Source organism: Homalodisca vitripennis, chromosome 7 (assembly GCF_021130785.1).
Source record: "Homalodisca vitripennis isolate AUS2020 chromosome 7, UT_GWSS_2.1, whole genome shotgun sequence".
Lineage (NCBI taxonomy): Eukaryota > Metazoa > Arthropoda > Insecta > Hemiptera > Cicadellidae > Homalodisca > Homalodisca vitripennis.
In genome coordinates this window covers 88,301,618-88,327,766 of record NC_060213.1, presented here as the reverse complement: position 1 = coordinate 88,327,766, position 26,149 = coordinate 88,301,618, and the positions used below count along the sequence as shown (strand labels likewise).

The 26,149-nt window shown below is 32.3% G+C and overlaps 1 protein-coding gene across 2 annotated transcripts in view; it reads left to right on the top strand.

Moving 5' to 3' along the window:
- The window catches only part of LOC124366038 (probable cytochrome P450 6a14), a 28,551-nt gene extending 4,636 nt beyond the window's left edge, over nt 1-23,915 (top strand). The window contains exons 1-5 of one of the 2 annotated variants that reach the window (XM_046822246.1): nt 10,935-11,040; nt 15,011-15,926; nt 18,926-19,147; nt 19,956-20,207; nt 22,422-23,915. In XM_046822246.1, coding sequence (XP_046678202.1) covers nt 10,978-11,040; nt 15,011-15,926; nt 18,926-19,147; nt 19,956-20,207; nt 22,422-22,588 — 1,620 coding nt within the window. In that variant the 5' untranslated portion in view covers nt 10,935-10,977 and the 3' untranslated portion in view covers nt 22,589-23,915. Of the gene's footprint in view, nt 1-10,934; nt 11,041-15,010; nt 15,927-18,925; nt 19,148-19,955; nt 20,208-22,421 lie in introns of those variants that run through there. The other variant, XM_046822247.1, reaches the window with a different exon arrangement.
- The last annotated feature ends 2,234 nt before the right edge of the window (nt 23,916-26,149 follow it).

Genomic DNA, 26,149 nt, shown 5'->3' with positions numbered 1-26,149 from the left:
TTGTGATTAAATTTTTATTGAAAATTATACAGGGTTTTCCACAAGTAACCTGACATACTTCTCAGGTGGTTTCCTCTCATCAAAATAATAAAAAAAAGTTCATATAAACATATGTCCGGAAATCCTTTGTTAGCAAGCTATGTATGGCTAGTGAAAGATTTCGCCCGATTTTCCAGGAAAGGACGGAAATAAAGTGAAACTGATGTTTCTATGGCATAAAGACAGTTGTTAAATTTATTGGATTTTATGTGAAATGAACTGAAAAATTGAATAAAATACATCCCAGCTCTGTAAAGACCACCCATTTCTGAAATATTAGAAAAATATGTAAAATTCAGTCTTGAAAAACATGCTTTGTTTAGATTTGAAGTACATTAACTTCTTCATGAAATGGGTAGCCGGGAGCGCCAAACATGTCACAATTGAAAGATATCACTTGTTTGTTGCTCCTGGCTTGTGAAAGTGGATCTTTAAAGAGGTCATGCTTGTTTATTCATTGACGGATTTTGTTGAAACAAGTAACATTGGAATTATTATAAAATTTTCAAAATAGTCACTTTTCGTGATGCAAGACAGTATAACCAGCTTCACTTTCCTATGGAAAAGCTGGCAATTGGTGGAAAAGGTTTTCCTACTTTGCACTGAATTGGTACAATGTCTTCCTCTGCGATCTAAAAGAGCTTAAAAGCGACACTTTTAATTTAAAGCTTAAAGAAAATTTATGTAGCCCTATATAGACTTTACAGTTGCTTTAAGTGTTTATAATTCTTGACTCTCTTAGGTATAGTATTTTAAAGCATTATTAGATACATTTATTTACAGAGTTGTGAGAGACACTTAATAATAAAAGGTATTTTGAATTGGATTGAATTCTCGAAATGTTTTGTGAATAATAGACATAAAAAAGACGTAAAAGAAAGTTTTACAGCTCTCAGTAGACAGCATTGAAATTTTACCTACTGAGGAATAGGCTAGAATGAAACTCAGCCAAATCTCATGGCTAGATTCTTAGAATTTGGCCTTGTCTATATTGAAATAAGGTTTCATGAAAAATATACTGTCTACACATACAACTATTTTTGAGACTTCCTGCTGACAACAGGCTATGTGAATGCTGAGCCAAATTCCATAGAAAACCTGCACCCTCATTCAACTTGATGTAACCTATAATATTTGAAGCGAAATTTCAAGTCTATAAGTCTGTTCTTTCTTGAGAGATCGTGCAGACAGATAAACAGAAATTAAATTCTTATGATGGTTTTACAATCTGTTTCATTTTTGAAAATTAGGATTTAAAATCAAAAGTAGGTATACTATTATGAAATATTTCCTACTATATCAGCCATAGTATTATATCATAATAACATAAAATGTTCATACAATATATGGGTTGAAAACACAATACTCGTAACAGGAAACTGATACAATGTTTGATTAGATGATTCATTGAATTAATTGGCTAATATTGCTAACAATTGTTAAAATTTGGCTCTACATAGTAAAAGAAATATGTCTATATTAAATTTTAACTTCTTGCATCAAATTATATGATAGTTACCATACTATTCATAGAAGTATAATACATAAATAACCACATCCATATATATATATGCAATTTTAAATTATTACGAAAACTTTGTTTTGAAATGAGTAACGGTGGAAACCAAAATAGTTTAACTGAACTCCAAAACCAAATTCACTTCAATACATTATTTCAAAAGTTGAAATTTGTAAACAAACTGTAACTTTAATACACAATCAAAGAACTGAGATTGTCAAGTCATACTAAATGCCAGAATGCTTGAGAAGAAAAAGACTACTACATCTAATACACTTAGCCACAAATGACTGCAAATCCGCACATTTATCCCAGACTATCTACAGCTCAGGACGATTATAAGTTTTTAGGGAGTAGTAACAACTTCCGGCTGAACCAGCCAAACCTTGTATGCAGGATATGTTCAGGTAAGAACGTAACCGGGAAAAAGTTTTGAGGAGGGTTCAGACAACAGATATTTTCTCAGAGTGGACGGAGAATAAAGCTCCATTTTGTTCCTTAAAAAGTTCTTGACATGTTTCTTTGTTAAGAATCTTTCAACAGTACATGTCAATAATACCGAATTATTTAAATAATAATAACTATTTACTAAAAAAGTAGTTGAAAAAATTGAAAATTTGGGGGGGTCCGGACTCCTTGGATCCCCTTGCTGGCTACGTCCTTGTGTTCAGGTAGACTTGACACTACTTGTTAGTTGCACTTGTTACCCTGAATAAAATATTCGTATATAACAACATTAAGTTGTGTCATCAATGTCAATATTAAATATAATTTTATTAACAAGATGTGCTTTCTAATATTTTAATATTAAAAAATAAATAAAATAAAATATAACTGAGTATAACCTTGCAGACATCCAAATAATAGAAATAAAAAATGTTTAAAATTATAAAATGTTAATATTATATTACATAAATTCATCCACCAAGCAGAATTCTCTGAAACATTTTTAAAGTTTTCTTTTGAATGATTTGTTATTGGTTTATAATTTAATACATTCTGGGAGTTTGTTTAAAATCTAACTGCTTGAGAGAAGGTTTCTAAATAAAATTATTTTCTTTTGCTCAGGTCTAGAGATTTAACTATATCAAGTGTCATGTCTTGGTAGTTCCCTCCCTCAAATGATTTAAATTTAAATTTGGAATACATTATTGTTTCTAAAATATATAGACAAGGAAAGGTAAGAAGTTCTAATTCTTTGAAAGCAGATTTATATGACTCTTTCAACTGTAGTTTTTTTAATGATTCATATGGACTTTTTTGCAAGACAAACAGTCTCTATACCTCATTTACATTACAATATCCCCAAATAGCAGTATTGTATGATAAATGAGGATATTAGACCAATTTTAATACAGTTGCGCAACATTCACTTAGATTTCTCAATGTATGTATGCCAGAAGAAACTTTTAAATAAACATTATTGATGTGTTCCTTAAAATTGAATTTGGCATCAATCTATATTCATAAGAATTTTGTACAATTTACTTCCTCAATTATTGTTTTATCAATCGTAACATTAAAATTAGTCTCATTAACAGGAACATAGCAACTAGAACATTTTATGAAATTAGATTTTAGTATATTAGTTTTTAGTCAATACTAAAGAAAAATTGTGTATATGAGTTGATAAAAGTTTTCAGTTTTAAATCACTCTGTGATGTTTCACTAAAGCAAAGAGTCATATCATCTGCATATTGAATTAAATTTTCAAATGTTAAAGATGAATTGAAATTATTTACGTATAATAGAAATAGTAGATGACTAAAATTTGAACCCTGAGGGGCACTAAATACTAATTTAACTGGAAGTGTTAACTTTCCATCAATTTCTACTTGTTGAGTTCCATTAGCCAGGTATGATTCTTGCCACTTCTGTGGCACTCCACAAATACTGTAGCTTTAAAATAATTAAAGTAAAAGGAATATTCCTTAAAAGGAATCCTTGAAATATTTTATATTATTCTAGATATTCCAACAATTCATTATAAAAGTTAAAAATAAAAATTGTACTAAATACAGGTACTTAAATTTGGCTATTGCCGTTTATACAAATTTAATAAATGTAAATTTATTTAATAAAAGTTGTTTTACAGGTATTTAGTCTTCCGATCAAATGTTAGTTTGGTTATTTAAACGCATATGTGACAGATAAGACCAAATACAAAATAATTGAATTGTAAAAAGTAAGGGCTCTGTAGTGTAATGGTAGGACATTCACCCGGCAAGTGAGAGATCCGGGTTCGAGTCCCAACGGAGCAAGTACTTTTTGTGATTCAATGTTTATTGAAATTAAATACAGGTAAAATAGAAATGGGACAATAGTTAGTAGCTTCCATCGGATTTTCCTTTTTGAATATTGGAATAAATTTAAGTATTTTAGGAATCCAGGGGAAACTCCTGTTTGAAAAGAAATATATATTAATTTAGTTAAGGGTTCAATAATATGTCTCAAGCATTCTTTAATCAGCTACATTGAAATCCCATCAGTATCTGCTGATGTTTTCGAATATAACCTTTGAATAGTTGAGGACAATTCTGATGGTGTCACCAGTAGTAGTAGTCCAAGATCCCAGGCCCCCCAGACCTTACTTATTTTCTAACTCCCACAATTATGAGAAATATGTGGGGTAATGTATGCTTAAGCACCTATGCATACCGCTAGCTTCATTAGCCGGCCCGTTTATAAGTTATATGTAAGAAAGGTACATAAAAATAAAGCGTACCTTACTTAAATTCTAACAGCTGGTTTTTTGGATATGTTTCACAAAATATTGTAAGAAATCATAATCCAATATTGCCAGACACCTCTTGTGGGCGGTAACTCCCGCCAGAACGCTTTAAATTTGCATAAAAAAATTACTGCACTTTACTTGTATTCTAACTTCCAATTTTTATATATAACATTCATGTGGCTATTTTATATACCTTTTGTAGGCAGCCAGACCAACCCCATGGGCCAATCATCCCCCCAGGACGCATTAAAGCTATCCTGTAAGTGTAAGCGCGACAGCATTATCTATGCTCTTGAGTGCGAGTGAGATGTACTCTGTAGATTGCTTTCTCACTCTTAAATACATGGTCAATTGTTTTGTGTCAAAAAAACATATGCTACAAGCATGTGTATACAAATAATTGAAGTAATTTAAATTAAAAGGAAATATTTCAAACAACAATTGACCAATTTAATTACTATGGTAATACAGATTTAAAAGTTTATTCTAAATTTAAAAGTGAGACAAACACTATTAAATTTTGTGTTCTCCTTCAAGCTGTAATAAGAAAACCCAGCCAAGCTTCAGTATTTGTTACACATTGTATGGAAGGATCAGGAGGTCAGCTACGGTGACGGTATAGACGAGAAGAACAGTTTTTCCCCACCTGTGGGCTTAGAAGATTGGCCACCTCTAGTTCCTAGTGAGCAGAGGTGATATTATGGTACCACGTTTGCAGAACGAGTTTAATGTTGGTTTATCAATTCCGGCTGGAAACAATACCAAATCATGGGGTCACCAAACACATTATAATTGTAATAACATCAAGGTAAGAAATACATAAAAAATTCTTGATCATTATGTCTGGACACCTTGAAAACCCAGCCGAGCTTCAGTATTTGTTACACATTGTATGGAAGGATGGTCAACTACAGTGACGGGTATAGACGAGAAGAACAGTTTTTCCCCACCTGTGGGCGTAGAAGATTGGCCACCTCTAGTTCCTAGTGAGCAGAGGTGATATTATGGTACCCACGTTGGCAGAACGTTTAATGTTGGTTTAATAATTCCGGCTGGAAACAATACCAAATCATGGGTGACCATAAATCAGAATTCATTTGTACTCTTTGAAATTATGAAATCAGCCAAAGACTCAAACAGCACATCTAGAGATGATGTGGGAGATGTGCGAAAAGTTTTAAGAAAACTGCAGTCAAATACTCAAGAGCCCTCCATTTATTTCGATTGTATGCACCCTGCACAGCTAGATGTCAAAATTGACTGTCTACGAGCTGTCTCAATCTTGGATGTGACGCAAGACTGAGGGGTGGCGGGGGGTCCATTTTGTTTGAATTGTAAAAAACTATGTATGAAATATACTTTACCAATAATACGAATAGTATTTTTTATGGTTATGTTCCCAAACTAGAATCATGCATCATAAAAACCTTTGTTACATTTACAGTATTGGTTTATTTGGCAGCAAATATAATTTAATGAATTAAACTGAAAGGGATGGGATTGAACAGAAAGACCATTTAAACTATTCTTTATTTCGTTTTGTTACAAAAAATAACTTCTAGATTTGTATTAAACACTTTGCGCTAGATATTCAGTATAAGACAACACTAAATAAACTGATTAAAACTTATTGCTCTCGTACAAGTTCACAAGTTATATTTATGTTTCGTTTAATGTATTACAGGATTATAACTCTGAAGAATAAAATTAAAAAGAGGATTATCTAAACAACAAAACAAAAATTCGGAAAACCTAGGTACTTTGGGATTATACCAACCACACTCGCATGAAGAACACAAACATATAAAAACCCCCGACTTTGACCTCTGTCTGAGGGTGGGGAGGGGTTTGCGATAAGACAATTCCTGTTTTATATTGACGAAATATTGTTCTACGCTAATCTAGCAATCAGTAGAAGCAAAAATGTCAAATAACGATTCATGTCTGGGTGTGGTCGGTATAATCCCAAAGTACCGCCTTCTATTTCATGCATTGTCATGAATATTTGTCTTTCCCTCACCAAACTGCCTAACCCACATCGCACCATTCCATCGCCATTGCCTTTGTACTTTCATTGTAAATTCTCCCTAATCTATCAATGGATTTTGATTGCCTTGACAGGACTTTGCTGTCCAAAACATGAACAAATCTCACAGTCTGCAGGATAGTCTATTTGTTTTGATTTTAAACACCTTCAATGCGACACTGGTCGAGGGACTGGCTTTACGACAGCCGGAATAGCATCAGTGTGTCGACTGCAGTCAATGCGTTAAATTTGCACAGCAAACAAAAAACACAAGACTACTCAACTTTAATGACATCAGTGCGGAGTAGATAAACTAAAGATGAACTAAAAAAAGTGATTATCGTATTAAGTTTCAAGATAGCGGGCAGTTTAAATATTTCATGCTTAGTAATGTAAAAACTAATAATATACTGACAAAAATATTAATGCACGATACTGAGTCATCCACCTATGTCCAGGGCCAGAGTGTCGATGGTGCCTGGGGCAAGCAAGCCTTCCTTCTATTCGCTTATGCTCCACCTGTTCTATATGTAAGAAGTACTGATTAAGCATTCTTTTGTTGCTAGTTTCCAACAACAATGAGTGTTGTGTGTGTTGTGTTGCAGATCTTAGTCCAGTCATCTTTAATATTCAAACTAATGTTTGAAACAGAGCTCCGGGTAACAGAGATTTTGATATCGATATTATAAAAGAAAGGTCCTTTTTGGAGCTAAAAGTGTTCTTTGATTACGAGGTAACTGTAATTATATAGGTTTCGGTACTTTGGGATTATACTGACCACACCCAGACATGAATCGTTGACATTTTTCTTCTACTAGATTAGCGTTAGAACAATATTTCGTCAATATAAAACAGGAATTGTCTTATCGCAACTTTTTACTTCCGTGTTTTACCCGTACATTTCTCCAAATACAAAATTCAATAGATAAAAACAAACATTTATCTAACAAAACTAAACTCTTTATTGAAAAAAACACTCAAAACTTCTTTTTATTCTTGATCACACTCCCGCCACCCAAAATGCGAGTGCATCCGGGCCATCAGCGCGGGCTTCGGCAGCACTTCCGAAGCCGGCGCTTATGTCAACGAAAGAAAAACATCCCTCGAGATAGTACCTATCAGTAAAATATCAAATTCTAGAGGGGCTGATCAGAAATATAAATTAAATTGTAATGGAAAGGCAATTATGTACCGTTGCAACAAACTTAAATAATCATGTGATGCCGCGCGGCCTGTCGTAATCGGGATTCTCGAGAAAGATAAGATAACATCGACAACAATACCGATCACAATACCTGGAAATGCTCGTAAGTTTGTTAATTTTGTAATTAAAGAGTTTTTTCGTTCTATCATGTTTGTTTCTATAAATTTATATTTTTGTGTTCTTTCATACTCGTGTGGTCGGTATAATCCCAAAGTACCTAGAAGTCATTTCTATTGTGAATAGTGATTATGAAAGTGGATGAGACAATAAAGAAGAACATACAATTCACATTAGCAGTAATTAGGTTCCAAGTAATATTTTCATGAGGTTGTAACTAACAGCTTAGTTAAGCTATCAGATACATTTGAAAACACTTAAAGGCTAATTGAACAGTTACTTCGGGAATAGTTCACTTACCTGTTCTACAACTCAGACCTGCTATCTTCAGACAACCCCTAGTTATGTACATGTAATGAGAGCTTGGCCTTAAGGACTTTGGAAATGTGATGACGATTACACAAAACTCAGTTCAAAAATTATTGTCTACACTGACTGAATATGTCTTTACGGGTACAATATAAACTGGTCATTTATCAATATCGTACTGTAAGGTACGATTTTTTCGTGAAAAATGTCAAACTATCTAACAAAATGTTATATTATAGATATAGCCTCGAAAAGTGTTTAATATAACTAATAAGAATATACCTGTGAACACGTTTTTAAAGTTTGTATTGGTACAATGTACAGTTTGGATTCGAAAAAATTCATCTTCAGGTACTTGTAGACGTTAAGGTAAATATAAATGAAGTATATAAATAATCAAACCAAATTATCATATGTTTTAAGTACCTTGGTGGCTAAATTTTGTATTTCATTTATATACGTCATCAATTTATATCTTTTAAATTTCTATCGAATAATAAATCTTTTTGTTATAAGAAATATTTGTCATTTAATAATACATTAGCATTAATCTTGGCTCTTTTGTAAATTACAAAAAGTTCTAAATTGACAATAGGTGAATTTTTGCATGTGTGTAATTTTCAAGATTGTTTTCGATAATTGTGTATGTATGGCTCCTGTTATTCAAAAACATCATATGCTACAAGCATGTGTATACACACAAAAAATTGACCATGAGTTTAAGAGTGAGAAAGCAATCTACAGAGTACATCTCACTCGCACTCAAGAGCATAGATAATGCTGTCGCGCGCTTACACTTACAGGATAGCTTTAATGCGTCTGGGGGATGATTGGCCCATGGGGTTGGTCTGGCTGCCTACAAAAGGTATTAAAATAGCTACATGAATGTTATATATAAAAATTGAAAGTTAGAATATAAGTAAAGTGCAGTAATTTTTTATGCAAATTTAAAGTGTCTGGCGGGAGTTACCGCCCACAAGAGGTGTCTGGCAATATTGGATTATGATTTCTTACAATATTTTGTGAATTATATCCAAAAACCAGCTGTTAGAATTTAAGTAAAGTAAGCTTTATTTTTATGTACCTTTCTTACATATTACCTGTAAACGGGCCGGCTAATGAAGCTAGCGGGTATGCATAGGTGCTTAAGCATACATTACCCCACATATTTCTCATAATTTTGGGAGTTAGAAAATAAGTAAGGTCTGGGGGGCCTGGGATCTCAGTCTATAGTAATATTAATGAAACTGGATTAGATTAGTGTTTCTCATATTCAGATTATAATTTAATGATATTTTAGATGATATTAATAAAAACCTTATTTAAAGAATTTGCTTCAGAAAAGGCCTATCAATTTCAGTTCCATCAACTGAAAGTTGAATAGACAAAGGATTAAAAATATTTCTCTTATTATTAATTACATCTCAAGCTGTTTTTGAGATATTGTCACTAAAGTAAAGTTTTTTATTTACTTTGTTGCATGTTTTTTTCTGCTCTAATTACTTTACGTTATATTCATTTGTACGATTGTAAAAACAGTTTTAGATTTGGGTCATTAAACAGTTTTACTTGTTTGTGGTATATTTTTAATTTTTTTTCTTTGATACTAAGATGCCTTTAGTAATTCCCTTATTCCTTTTAACAATTTTGCTAAACATATGAGTTTGATAGGGCCTACAGCATTTATTAACGTGTTGTAAGAAACATGTTGTTTTTTAATATTTGATATGACATTATAAAAGGCAGTGGATGTGGCTATGACACCTATGGGTGAATTTATTGACCATTTCAAGTTTATAATAAGTCTCACATTTAAACATTTAACCTCTGGTGTATTCACTTCTAAGACATTTTATATTATAGTACCCGGTTATAATAAATCTCTATATTTTGTTTATCTCAACTAATATTCTAATTTTGTAAAAAATATGCCAACTTCTCTGAGAGGGATGGATCTATAAAGACCTAAAACAAATATTAATGTGTTAATGTGTTATTTTCATTCTTGACACTTATGCCAGCCAGCTCATAGTCTTTGTCCTACAGAAAGATATTAAGTAAGGCTTAGGCTAAATTTTAATGTGGTAACTAACACTAATAATTAATAAGACAAGATATAAGCATTAATAACATATAATAAATCAACAAATTATCAGCCATGAGATTAAAAAATATTTAAATAATATCACAGTTTAACCTGCAACTACCATACAACTCACTTCAAGGTAGCAACTAACAGTCATTGTCATACAGAGCTTTAACAATACAGTTCTTTCTCGATAATCCATGCAAGAATATCTTAAACATGCAAAGTTGCAAAATCTAAACCAAGAAATCAGTTGTTTTATACAATGCATTATTTACCAGGAAATACTTAATTTTTCTTTAGAAAATCTCAATAGAAAGACTTCTAAAGTTAAAAGGTTAAACATTATATATCTTAAGGCTAATAACTACAAAGATTTTCGTAGTTCTGGAATACCGTATATGTGATGAAGCATAAAATACTTTTTTGCCTTGTCTCACAACTATGTAGATTTTCACATTCTACAAAATTATTTACATTCTTCTAACACAATAAAAAATCCACAACAAACAATGCAGGCAGGAAATTTAGTAACTAAATACAATACCATTTAAGGTGAACCATTATAGTCAATATTTAAACCACTTTATTCCATAATATGTACAAGGTACAAAGTGTCACTGCAGTAAAACTAAATACTAATATTAATTAAAAGATATAAATGATAAATTGCAGCATTAGTTAATTTAAATGATAATAACTTATATCTTAACAATTTATCATCAATTCTTCTTTAAATTAATTAATTGGTTTTTATATTAAAGAATTCCTTAAAAATGTAGAGACAATTTGGTACAATTAATGACTATAACAAATTACTATAAATTCGCATATTTCTGCAAGACTTTGTGCAAGTCACCGTTGTATGATTTGTGCCCTGAAAATGGCCATTGCAACTCACTGTTCACTGAAGAATGACACAGCAGTAACCTAGCCAGAGTTTATGCTGGAATGGGAGCTCTTAATCCTCACTCCTCAGTCTCTTGCAGACCACCAAGGAGATAAGGTAAGGTCATCACAGTTATTACATAACTTCCACATCTTGTGTCTGCTTGTACTACTGTCAGTCCATACAGTAATATATTTGTTTAACACGTTTTTATTTCAAGCTGGTAAGAATTTCTTTTTTAGAATTCAATGAACATTTATTAAGTTAATTCAAATCATAACTAACTGTATAATTTTATATTCAGTAACTACAATTGTGAATTTGTTTTGTTATGTGATAGAATATTGCTTTCTTTTTTCAATGAAACATTTTTCCTAGCCCAGTAGGATTGAATTAATCTTAGTGTCTTCAAAGGTTAATTTTTTGGCATAGTAACCCACAGTAATAAATTATGAAGCCACAATATATAGTCTTACAGCATTTTTTCACTGACAGCACAAAAATTTGGCACTTTTTACATCTAGTTGTTAAACATATATCATTCAGAGCACTGCAAAGAATAATTGGAAAGTCTAGAAAAAAATAATCAACAAATTAATATATAAGGTTGCCATACTGAATCTTGTGATTGAATGTATATGGATGCCTTAAAAACTCGTTTTAAGCATATAAAATTCAACTGCATTAGGTTTGATTGCAATCAATTCGAAGTTATGGTAATAAACTTGTTTTGATAGTATGTTGTTATAAACTTCTCAAATTTGGTGTGACCCTTGATAATAATAATATCTTACTAGATATAACATCTATAATATTATATACAAATCTAATGGTATCTGTCTGTGTGTTTGTGTGCGTGTTAGTCAAAAACATAAAAACTACTGGACCAATTGTACTGAAATTGTACATAGGCATTCTTAGGTTCCCAGGTTAACATATAGGCCTGTTCCTATATTAAAACCCTTAGAACTATGCCCCACTGATCTCTAGGTTGTGAAAAAGCCTGATGATAAAACCTTTGAATTCGAAAGGCCTCGTCCAAAACATAAAATAATTTTGAAAAGTGTTGTGTTTACTAACTAATAATTTTAAATTTTTCCAATTTGCCTCAGCCTGTTAAATGTAGTCAACTGTTCTGTGTAAACATAATTTACGACAAATGTAGTCAACTGTTCTGTGTAAACATAATTTACGACAAATGTAGTCAACTGTTCTGTGTAAACATAATTTACGACAAATGTAGTCAACTGTTCTGTGTAAACATAATTTACGACAAATGTAGTCAACTGTTCTGTGTAAACATAATTTACGACAAATGTAGTCAACTGTTCTGTGTAAACATAATTTACGACAAATGTAGTCAACTGTTCTGTGTAAACATAATTTATGACAGCACAACCATATGTTAAGTAATTTAACTATTACTATAACACATACATATAAATTTTTACATATAAATGTGCTATATATAAATTCTTGAAAACGAAGAATAAGCTTGATAATAACAAAACTTCTTATTATAATTTTTCTGGAATGATTGTTGAGCACAGTGTTTATCCAGATAACAAAATTACAATTTTTAGAAAAAATATTCTTTTAACTGTATGTTTTAGCAAATATTAATTATGTAGTGCAGGACTGTACTCAGCTTTGGTGGGCCCCTTAAAAGAAATTCAGTTTGGCCCCATATGTCTCACCGCTGCATCACTGGTCTCTTCCAATAGACATGTTATGAGGCCTGGCCTTGGTCCCCTAAATGCCCTGGTCCCCAGTAAAACTGTCAGAAAAACCAGTCTGAGTATGGGCCAGATTCAGTATTTTGTCAGTAATGCAGATATCAAGGACAATGTTAAAATCCAACTGTTACTATAAATTTAAAGACTGTTATAAAACCCATATTAGTTGTCTTTTGACAGAAGTAGGCTTCTAAGGCCTGTGAATGTTTATACCTTCATGGTCAGAGCAACAAAGCAAACTCAATTGGGGTACAAGAAATATCTTAGCCTGGAAGTGATTACAATGACTGAAAATAGACTCAAAGTGAATTTCTCCGACTGGCATATGTAGCCTACATATACATATTTTCTTGATTGGCACAAAAAATAAGACTGTAGTAAAATTAGGATGGGTATAGTCATGGTGTGTATAGTCATTTGCTTAACATTTAAACAATATCACTTTATCTATACTGGGCACCAGACACAAACTTTATGCAAATGTGAATGGACACTGTCTTTGCAATTTTGCCTTGAATAAGGCTAGATAATATTCTTACGCAAGGCACATCAAAGGAATGTAAATAACATGGTGCATATACTAATAATCCCTTTGTACTACTACCACTTGCTTATGTTTAATGTAAGTGCAGCCAGCGCTCAATATCTTTTCAATTATATGTTATTGTTAACATATTATCTCATGATATAGTTCATTGTTTTTAATCAAGAAAGATATCCAATAAAAATAGAGTACTTTAAATTTTGACTTGATTTGGAATGTTTGGTTGGTATTTTCAAGGCTTTATTTAAAACGAATAATAAATGTATTATGAGATATGCCAGTTTTTAAATGTAATGTTCTTGCATACGTTTTCTGAATCATTTACAGAAATCTTGGTATTTTATAAATGTACTTAAATCTTAAACACACAGATTAATCTTCAAGGTAACACTTTAACTTATCTTCCTGAGCTATATCTCTAAACACTGTGATAAGAGACTATGTACTGTGCAGGTTTCAGGTAAGTTAAATTTAAATTTAATAAATTTGCTATGTTGCTTTGAATTATCTTATATAAAACAAATAAATTATACAAAAATAAACCACCATACAGAAACCAGCTGATATCAGGTTGGTTACTGGATTGAGAATAACTGTGTGAGCAACGTGTGTTTTAGTAATCAGCTGTTTTAAACTAAAGAAAAATACTTTCACAAGATTGAAACTTTCAGAGCCCTACTGTCTAATGTATTGACTTGTTCATGTTTGTCATAATGATGTAAGAACATATGTTTAGTCTCAGGTTTACATATTACCAACTAAATTTCAGAAGTACAATAAAAAAGTGTTTAATACTGTAAATGTGACACTAGTCATATACCAACATTAGGAACAGCATGGGATAGTAGTAACCAATGTGTTAATAAAATATTACACTCTTAAATTTATTTTAATTGAATGATATATAAATTTTGGTCCTGACAATACTATCTACAGGTAGTTTAAATTATTTATTTTTGTAAAATGGTTATTCATTTTTCAATTTATATAATGTATGATTATGTATAGATCAAAACATTTAGATGTTTTTCTACATAGTATAATAATTATTGTATATATTTGAATAATAATTAATTAATAATCACACAGATCTGGAGTCTTCACACTGAGCCCAACTGATGCGATTCTATTGCATGTGAAGTCACTGATGTGATTTCATAATCATAACAGAAACCGAAATGTTAAATGTCTAGGCTAATATTTTGAATTGACTTAAAACTTAAATTCAAGATTCAAGATTTTTATTGTTGAAGACTGTACGGCATAACAATGGTCAAAGGTCACTAACACTAGAATACTGTATTTCCCAATTAAAGTTAGATTTAATTACATCAAAATACTCACAGACCTTATATATACAGTTTTCGACTAGAAAGCTTAACTGCTGACTTAAATTTATTGTACGGCAATTTCTTGACATTATTTGGTAAAACATTGTACATTTTTATACCTATATATTCAAAACTATTTAGTGTTTACATACATAGACTACATCTTTTTGTGTTTAAATTATTTTTATATCTTGTGTTATACCTGTGAATACTGGTTAAGTCATTAAATTTATTAATATTTTCTTTAATATGCAACAAGGTTCAGAACACGTACAGTGATGGCAATGAAATTACTCCTAGGTATATGAATAAAGGTTTACAATGGGTTTGATCCAGAGGGCCACATATTAACCTGACTGCCCTCTTCTGTAATTTAAAAACTTTTAATGATCTACTATAATCACTTAACCATGGAATTGGCATTTTATGTCTTCTGTAACCTTCGATATACTGATGGTTATGTTCTGTGAATGCAGGTGGACACAATGGAATGGAGCTTCGAGTCTGTGTTGGTCCAGGGAACCCTGGCTCTAGCAATGCTTCTGGGCCTCCTCTACTCCTACATTACCCGTCTGTATGACTACTGGAGCAAACGAGACATACCCCACCTTGAGCCTTCCTTCCCTTTTGGAAACATCAAGGACCTGATCTTTGCCAAGATTGACATTGGCCGGTTCTATGAGAGGTTTTACAAGAAGTTCAAGGGCCATAAATACGGAGGAATCTATGAACTCAGGAGACCAACCCTGATCCTGACCGATCTGGACATGGTGAAACAAGTGGTCACTAAAGACTTCATATTCTTCGTTGATCGCGCTTTACCCCCAAAATCATCTCATGATGTCCTCGCCAACAATCTTTTTGCCATGGAAGGACAAGAGTGGAAAGACATGAGAACTAAGTTGACACCAGCATATTCCTCTGGAAAGATGAAACTCATGTATACACTCATTGAGGTGTGCTCGGAACAGTTGAGACAACACTTGGAACCTTTGGCTGCAAAGAACGAAGTAATTGACATTAAAGAGTTGATGTCTCGATTTACCATTGACATTATAGCGTCTTGTGCATTTGGACTGGAAGTTAATACTTTGGCAGATTCCAACACAGACTTTTATGAAGTTAGTCAATTGATTTTCAAACAATCTAAAAGCTTTTTTCTAAAGCGGTTTTTTATGTCAACATTTCCTCGACTAGCCAATCTACTCAGAATGTCTCTTATTGACTCAAGAGTTAATGATTTCATCATGACCTTAGTGAATACAACGGTTGGTTACAGAGAGAAAAATGGTGTTAACCGTAATGACTTCATGGACCTTCTGATAAAAGTGAAAAATAATGCTTCTTTGGATGAAAAGCTGACCAGTAAAGGATGTAACTCTATAACAAACAGTAAGTTATTGTATGTAAGGAATTTTAATATGCATTTTAGGTGCTAATGAAATAAAGACATTAAATGTTGTACAAATTTATAAGTTGACTTACTAATAGGTAGACACCACCACTTAATTTTAGTAAAAGAATTTTTAGGCAAAAAGATGTATTTAAAAATGTTAATTTTTGTGTTTATTCTACTAACATTATACTACTAATAATTAGTGTTTATAATGAACTGTAGTATAAAAGACTCAGCCAAGCTATTTGCAATGATAGTATTGTTCAGTGGTCACCCTTCTAAGGAACAACAATCCTCTACCCTGCTAATAACCCAACCAATTGCCATAATATGACCTTAAGAGCAATAGTAAGATTATTTTACCAGAGGCCAATTTTTAAATAGTTTAAAATTTTCATTTTACTGGTTTTTGTTTCCATTTCATAAGTGAATTCGAGTTTGATGATGGTACATGTTACCCAATAGGATTTGGTTGAGCGTCAGCTAACATCTGCACATTGGTCTTATTGGTAAACATAATAGCAACAAAAAATTGTAGGATACATAATATATATTTGAAAACAAATTGAGTACTAAGATTCAAGATTCAAGATCTTTTATTGGCCATTTAAATAACATTTTCAGTTACAATAGGCTTCGTCATGAAAAAGCATTTCACATAAAAACTAATTTACTTACTACTAATTTAGTTACATTAACCAGATGTATTTTGTAACAGATCAAACATGTTGCACTTCATGTACTCCGTCAACAGAATAAAAAGCTTTTGTCTTAAGCCAAGTTGAAATTCTTAATTTAAACTTATTAATCGGTAGTTCTCTTATAGCTAATGGTAGTTTTATTGAATAATCTAGTTTGTTGGGAATTGTAACTATTATAAGTCCGAGTTAGTCTTACTTGAGGAACTACAAGATTATATCGAAACCTAGTGTTGTAATCATGTACTAACTCATGAGAGATAAAGGTGTTGATATTTTTCTCTAACAAACACTAAATTCTGATATATATATAAATACAAGCAAGAGTCATTATTTTAAAATTACAAAAAGACTGTCTGCATGACTCTTGATTTAAAAAGATCCGCCATTAACCTGATTGCCTTTTTTTGCCACAAGAAAACTTTTTTGGAGGCCCCCAGAGTTGCCCCATAGACGGGTACCATAACAAAGGTGTATATGAAACAGTCCAAAAGTAGGTCATTAACAATGCTTCAAAATTAACACAGTACTTAAGTTTACGTAGGAGAAAGATTACTCTAGAAAGTTTTTTACAGATACCTTCCACATGTGGCCTCAGCTAAGTTTTACTGTCAAGTACAATCCCCAAGATCTTAACAGGTTTAATGTAGTTATCGTCTAAATTTAAATTATTATTGTATGTAAAAATTATGTTTTGAGTCTTATTTTCATTTATAATAAATAAGGTTGTTGGCTGAATACCAATCTTTAGCTTGTTGAAGAGCATTAATTAATTGCACATTAAGTTTGCCACACATCCACATTAGAACAAAGAAGAGTTTTGTATCGTCTGCATAAAGTACAGACATAGATGAAACATTAACATGAAAATCATTTATAAAGACTAAAAACAAAAAAGGACCAAGTACAGAGCCTTGGGGAACACCCGCCACCACCTTCTGATACTGTGACGAAACATTGTTACAGTTACATTTGCATTCTATTTGTTAGGTAACTTTGAATCAACTTTAATTCTTTGTTTCTTACACCATAAAAATTAAGTTTTTCAAAAAGAATAGAGTGAGTAACAACATCAAAAGCCTTTGTTAGGTCTATAAGGGTAGAACCAATTACCTGTTTGTTTTCTAGACCACTAAGAATTGAATTTACTAGACATTCTATAGCCTTAGCAGTAGAGTGATTTGGCCTAAATCCAAATTTGGTTTTTGTACAGTAGATTGTTTTCCATAAAATACTTATTTAATTGTTTAAACATACAGTTTTCTATTATTTTGCTAAGGGTTGGTACAATAGTAATAGGTCTATAGTTCTCGGGCATTTCTTTTCGTCCTTTTTTAAAAATAGGTGTAACTTTACAGTATTTTAGACAGTCTGGGAATTCACTTACAATTAAGATTTAGGTTTATAAGGCAGGTTAGGGGTGATAAGATTTCATCAACTATATTCTTAAAGACAAAATTGGAAAGGCCATAAATATCTTCACTCTTCGATACACTTAAGTCATATTACTGCTGCTCTTACTTCACTAGTATTAAAAGCTTCCCAACTAAAGTTACTTGTAAAACAGTTTTGATGGCGAGAAAAGTTATGCAACAAATTACGGAAGACAGAGTATTGGTATCAAAGTTCAAGCCAAGATTAACAGGAAATATTTACAAAATGATTGTTTAAAACATCAGGAGTTAAACTTACTGGTATCATACTGTCTTTACTTTTGGAAATAAAATCCCCTGCTTCTTTTCTGATTATCTGCCATGCCAATTTTACATTTATTTTGGGAGATCATGATGAGTGAATCATTTGCAGATTTTTTTTGCTTTAGTGATTGCCCTTTTGTAGAGCTTCTTAAAATTCTTAAACCTAATCTTATCATTTACACTTAAGCTACTTTTTCCATTTATCATAGAGAATTACCATATAAGACCTCATACGTTCAATTTCAGGGAGTGTACCATGACAATTTTGGTTTTTTGTTAGCTTTACTTTTCAATCACTTGACATCATAACATGTCTCTTATTAACACGTCTAAAGAGATTACTTTGTTGGAATGAACAGTGATACTTTCCTTACGTTTTATCAGGTCTTTCAATACTCCATTGTATAGGTTTATTTGTTGCTGAATTCAATGATGAAAGGATTGATAGGATTTGGCTGAGCATTAACTCACTATACATAACTCATTGTGATATTTCAAGAATGAATTGAGTTATAATCTTTTGTATATTTTGCATAGCTATCACTAAAGATTCTGGTTAAAAAAGAAATGATTTAATACTGTAAGCTAATGTTCATTCAGATCTAACACTGAAAGAGATGGCTGCTCAAGCATTTGTGTTCTTTGCTGCTGGCTTTGAGACTGCAGCATCAACCACAACGTTTGTACTCTATGAACTTGCCCGGAACCCTGACATCCAACAGAAGTTGAGACATGAGATAGACGAGACCATGGAGAAGTACGGAGGGAAGATTACCTACCAGGCAATGCAGGAAATGCCATATATGGAACAGGTCCTTAATGGTAAGTATCAAATCAAATGTATATTATAAAAATACTGAAGCTTTCTTAAAAGAATTCTAATTTCTTTAAAGTGTAATGAGTATTTAATTATTTTTTATGTTTCAGACTGATCCAATTGAAAATCTTATAGTAACCATAGTCAAAAATATTTAAATTATCCTTATTTGATTTTATTATTATTTATTAGTACTAGCAGAAATGTTTTTGAACCTTTACACTTATCCCAAAAGTGTCCCTGTACAAAGCCTAGTGCTGAATTGTGGAAATAATTGTCACTAAATATCAGTTTGGTGCACTTTTATTCCCCATGGATTGTTACCACTAAAAATACATTTGGGTGATGCAGTCATTATGTGAGTCATACACCATGCACACTCGTAAAAAAGTTAGTGCTATGAACAAACTAAAAACAACTGATTTTTAGGAACATCTGTTAATATGCTTCAAATGTGGTTCTTGCAATTTCAGTAATGTTTGGGAAATATTTTTTATATTTTCAAATTAGGTATTTTTGTATAAAAGGTGTGTGTCAAAGCTATTATCAGTTCAGTGGTTAAAAGTTACTCACTGTAATATTTGAAATGGTTTTGTTATGGATTGTACCAAGTCACATTGACTTTTTGGTCACAATAGCTTAACCATAAAAACTTCAATTTCATGCAGTATGGCTGTTATAGTATATAAATTATGCAACAAATTATCTTATATATATATTAAAATAAAATCATAAAAAGAAATATTCATTAACCTAGAATTTAACTTAAAAGTTACATCTTTTGAGATAAAGCAAAGTAATTGTTTGTTTCAGAAACACTTCGAATGCATGGGTCAGCACCAATTTTGGTCCGGAAATGTACTGAACCTTATAAGATTCCAGACACTGACATAATTTTAGATAAGAATGTGAAGATTGTCATTCCTTCATATGCAATCCATCATGATCCAGAGATTTACCCAAAACCTTTTGAGTTTGATCCAGAGAGATTTACAGAAGAAAACGTTAAAAGTCGACATAATTATTCCTTCTTACCATTTGGAGAAGGACCTAGAATGTGTATTGGTAAGTTTCAACTACAGTACTATTTATCATTTTCTGTCTGTCGTGGGAATCATGTGTGGGATTTTGGATGTATTTGGGGAAGAGACAATCTTCTCTTGAGGGTCTGAGTATTAATATAAATACTCAGGGAATATAAAGGGATAGTAATTAGTTTGTTCTTTTAATCAATTTTATACTAACTTGGTTCAGGAATAGATGTTGAATCTTCCCCATTACTTAATTATTATTTATTTAATAGTATGATATAGTTAGTTTTAATTTTATGAAATGATGTTAACTGTAGCATGCCCCCATTTTTGTTCATATGTAAAAAGAAATTGGGCTTATATCAGAAATAGGTACGTTCTCCCAGGACTGGCCATAGCTAGTGCGGACTTGGTGCAAAACCTCAGCACAGGGCTCATTTTCGACCGGAACTCATTGGAATGCAGTTCAAACGTAGATTATGATATGAAACATGTAAAGTTTCACAAAAGTTGACATAAGGCTAACATTATCCTGAATAAACTTAAGCCAATATAAGTACTGATAGGCAAAAAAGCCATGAAAAAATTTGGGGGGTCCAGACAACTGATATTTTTCTGTAGTGGACAGAGAGTAATGCCCCATTTTGTTCCTTAAAAAGTTCTTGACCCATTTCTTTGTTGAGAACGATCTTCCAGCAGTACATGTCAGTAATACTGAATTATTTAAATAGTAATAATCGTTTACTAAAAAAGTAATTGAAAAAATGTAAAATTTGGAAAGGGAGCCAGACCCCTTGGACTCCCTCGCTGGCTACGTCCTTGCTGATAACTATGAACTTCTCTGTTTTGTTATTTTTTAACGTGACCAATGCTGAATTTTTTGTACCGCCTGGTCAAGAATAAAAGTTAAGGCGGTAATTTAATAGCAACGTTTTTTATTTAATTCTTAAATTACATACTCAAAAACAATACACTTGTACCGATCTCGTATACAAATTTTGTCTTATTAGGATCACAAATTTCTAAGTTATGAATTTTAAAACTTGTAGTTTGGTCGAAAAGCATAAAAAATCAGTACTATACTATTTTTTGTTTCTTATTGTAATAAAAACTCATTTACTGTTTATAAATTATTTGCTTTAAATGCCTAAATGCAGAGATAAACAAGCTAAGTTTGAAGGTACCGTTTGCTATTATAGCTCTCTACTGCTTAAATGTGTGATCAACTTTCAAACTCGGGTATATAAACTTAATGATCAGAGAGTAGAATTGAATCTAATTTATAAACTAACAATTAATTTCTAATACTGGTTATGTGACAAGTTTACATTTAAATAGTAAGAACTTTCTGATATCTAATTGCTTTTGTAAAAATTTAATTTACAACAACAAGCATTAACAATGCTTTTGTACAAATGCACGACAAATGCACAAAAATGGGAATGCTGAAGTGAAGACAAACTGAAAACGATTCTGACAGTTGTAAATAGAACTAGCAGAGAGAAATCCACCTATGGCCTTGGTAAAGATGGAATAATAATTACAGTAATTTTGAGTGCCAGTCTTTTTTACTTGTTGCCACAGATGAATTACATCATTCCTCCGACCTTGACAACAATCCTGGCACATGTCCATCTTTGCCTGTCAAACATTAGCCCTTCTTTTGTAATATTTTATTTTTTTATCATTTCCTAAACTATTAAAATTAGTGTAATCCACTAACATTTTAATGTTCAATGTTTATGCTCTTCCAGTAGTAATATTAGAATTGTATTGTTTTGCACTTGTGTTCCCTGCATACTTTTACATCCAAGTTGTTATAAATAACCTAGTAACGATTTCCAATGAGATCCCTGTTGAAACCCATGAGTTTCCAGACCTGTTTCCTCCTCCAGAGCTGGGGTTCTCCTCCAATGACCATGACTGAATAAATGGTGTTTCAAGACATATTTGCATGGATAAGAGTAACCAGTGATATTCCTGTTAAAGTCCACTTGCTTTCAGGTCTGGATACTGTGAGACAAGGTAGTGTGATGATACTGGGTTTTCTACGGTTATTTTCATTAATCTTACGGTGTTTATGGATATCCCCCAAGTCATAATTACAAATCTAAATATACTCAGAAAACATAACAAATGTTGCCTATCCACTTAAAAGTATTGCATTTAATAGAACTACTTTGAAAATGTTAATGGATTGTTTGTAATTTGGTTAAATTGATAATATATGTAATTTTTACCTTTTCAGGAATGAGATTTGGTAAGATGCAGGTGAAGGCTGGATTGTGTACAATAATCGCAAACTTCGAGTTGAGTCTCACACCTGAAACTCCAGACCCCGTGGAGATTTCCCCGAACACTGTAGTCACTACTCCGGTTCACCCAATCAGGTTGAAGATTATGAAGAGAACCTGAGCTCATTTAGTTTATTAGTTTGCTTTTAAGACTAATTTAATTTTTGGTTTTAACTAGGACTTTGGCATTTTGCCTACCTGTTTTCCTTAAATGATGCTCAGATTTTGATACGCAAGGAGTTAGATTGCAAATCAAGCTAGTGATTAGAATTTAAACTACTTAAGGACATACAAAATTTCTTTTTATTATTATTTACTTTACTGTTTATGAATATTCCTTAATTCTATAATCAGGTGACCAAATAATGAAATTAGTTGAGTTCATAGTTTAATTTTCAAATACTTCAGTCTGTTCAATAGCTTGTACGCCAAATTGGAACAACACAATAGTTCTTTTCAGGCTGACAAGGTACCAGGTACAGCAAAAACTGTGATGTACCTACTTACATCTGGGCAACCCCGTGGATGCCCAGAATGGCACATTACTGACCACAAAGGTCTTCCCCAGGAGTGGGTACAGCAAAAACCGATGTGTCACTTAAATCTGGACAACCTTATGGGTGTCCAGGAGTAGCACATCACTAACTACAAATGTTGAGATTCTGGAGCACAAGGGTAATTTGATAGGTCTAGTCTACTGTGGAAGATGACTGTTAGAATGGACGGTGCTTCCTTAGTGTAATAGAACTAGCCTCATCTTTTTCCAAAGTGAGATGACTGAGATCTAGAGCCCTCTATCTCTCCTCTCAACAGAAGATAGCTTCCACCACCAATAAATTTTAAGGGGTTTCTTTAAAAAATGGGGAGGGGAGGCTTGAGCTACCTGAACTCATCTTATAAATGCCCATGTTCTGAATTAACCTAATATTTTATAGTTCCTAAGTCTCCTAATACTGAATAATATATGTTTGTTAAATTTATTTTATTTTTTTCAACAGCTGCACGTTTTGGTAAATTTGGTATAGTCAAATGTGATATTTATTTCAATCAGTATTATTATGGTAGTGTTAGTAAATATGATTATGTTGTAAGTAAATAAGGTATAACAGTTAGATATAATAAAGAATTGTTGTGTTATATATGAAATTGCACAAAAAGAAGTTGTAAACATAGGGTACATGTATAGATTTCGATTTTAGTACATATAATGTGTACATTAGATTTATATTGTAAGTTAAGTAAGGGTTATAACATTTAGATTTTGCTATCTACAACTTAAAACAATATGTTAAATACTTAGATTTAAGTTTAAAATTCAAATGAAAAAATAATGAATGGAAAAAAATGGTTGGTGGCGAAGTCTTGTGCTTATTTAATATGATTCTTTTATTTTGTTAACATATTGTTTTGGACCAATAATACAATAAAAAAATCTCATGTTTCACTGAGGTTAATAACAGATCATTCAACAAAATTCCCTAGCCTAGAGATGCACTACATTCCGGCAATGATAGATCCTAGGTCTGGCCATCAGAACACACTTTGAACAGTGTCCAGTAAATTTGTTATGTTCAATCTTTCATGAGTTCTGGACATTCTGTACATCATAGTCACATAGTCCTTTTGAATAATCAAATAAATGAACATCTGAAAAATTCTTAATTGAAGTAAAAATGGCACTGTGGTGTAGAGTGATTATTTTTACATGGGTTGTATTGGTATCTGTTAAAACACAAATCTAACAAAAGATTCTAATTTGGAGACCATACTTATATTTTCCAAAGGTAAAAACAAAAATAGCATAATTCAGAAACCCCTGAGGAGAAACTGGTTCTGCATCTATTCCACTAAAGATCACTACAAATTCACACATTTCTCGACAAAAGTTTGCAAGTCACCTTGTACGATGTTTGTCCTGAAAACAGGCATTGCAACTCACTATTAGGCTGGAGAATGAATCAGCAGTAAGTTAGCCTTAGTTAATGCTGGAATGAGAGCTTTGAATCCCAAAGATGGATTTGAAAATCTGTCACCCTCCATGGGCTATCCCAATAGCAGCCTCCCACCCAAAATTGATAACAGTCGTATTTCCCCTGTTATATTTACCACCTTTTATTACGTAATAGTCTATGAAAAGACAAATCTAACGATAAAATCTGTTGCCACATGAAATATCAGATTTCGTAATATCCTGCGGTAAACGAATGACACTCATTTCTCTAAAGCTACACTTACACTTTTACGCTATGAGTATACGGTAGATGGCTGCTGCCATCCATGCGACATTAAAAACGTATATGTTGCATATATGTGTTTATAATTTAAATAAATTATTACAGAAAATAATTAATGAATACTGCTCACTTAAGAGAAACACTCATATCCTATTAAGTTAAACCCTAAGAAAGTTAAATAAAAATGAAATATAAAGGGTGAAACAAGTGCAATTTTAACAATGTGGCTGTGCATGTAAGTTGCTACTTGGTACTTGAAATTGGTTCTTTAACATATTACACCATCTTTATACCTGCTTTAGCACACCTTATAACTACCACATTGCTTAAAAAACATGCAAGACTTACTTATTCACCAAGACTCGATATCATACCAATTTATGATTCATTAGTAGCAAGGACACAGCCAGCGCAGTCACACAAAGAAACGAGTCAAGAACTTGTTAAGGATCAAATGGGGCCTTACTATCTGTCCACTAAGAGAAAATATCAGTTGTCTGGACCACCCCTCTCCCAAATTCTTTCCTGGCTACGTTCTTTATTAGTAGTGCTACAAAATAAATTAAATTGTGCTATGTATAGTTGCCACCAGAAGAAGTTACGAATTAGAGACGTGTTGTGTTTATAGGTAGTAGACTTATAGGCGATGTGATTGATTGTTGCGAACAACATGTACTTTAGCAACAGCGATATCACAAAGTGTAAACAAGTAACATGAGGAACACACAACCCAATGAATTTCTTTCACAAAGTCCCATGCCGAGTTTATGATTTGACCACATTGTGGAGCCCGTGTCTGGACTCCACAATCACTCGCAAAGACACGGTCAAAGGCTTTTGTCCACTTCCCATTGGTCCTCAGTGTTTGCTTTAACATACTATATATCTTGTTAGCAGTCATTATGTTTCAGTTTCTCTTGGGGTCGAGTATCAGCTCCCAGGAATTTGTAACCGGGACCATGCAGTTAAGACGATAGATTATATTGGTGATATCAAACAGCAGATTGATTCCTTCTATCATGTGCTGGGCTACGTGATCTTAGAGAGTTTTCCAGGGTTCCAGGGTACTGGGACCGATATTATTCAATACTTATACTAATTTCCTAGCAAAGTAGTCGGAGTGAAAACATTGTAATGAATGTGGTTTATATTTCCACAAAATCCAATGATCTGGAAGTAAACAGTTTCTCCCAATTATCTCAAATTTGCCAATTCTTAAATGATGAAAATGTGCATATTAACTTACATCAAAATATATTTTTTAAGTGTTACCAATCTTGGCATCTAGAATCCCTAAGTATATTAATCAATGAAGGCAATCTCTCTAAACAATCTTCTTTTAAGTATTCAGGAATTACTATTGCTGAATGAATGACTGAAATGGCAGTCATTTGATGCCTTGATGCCTCATCAAACCTTACTGGCCAACAAACTACCACATAAATCTG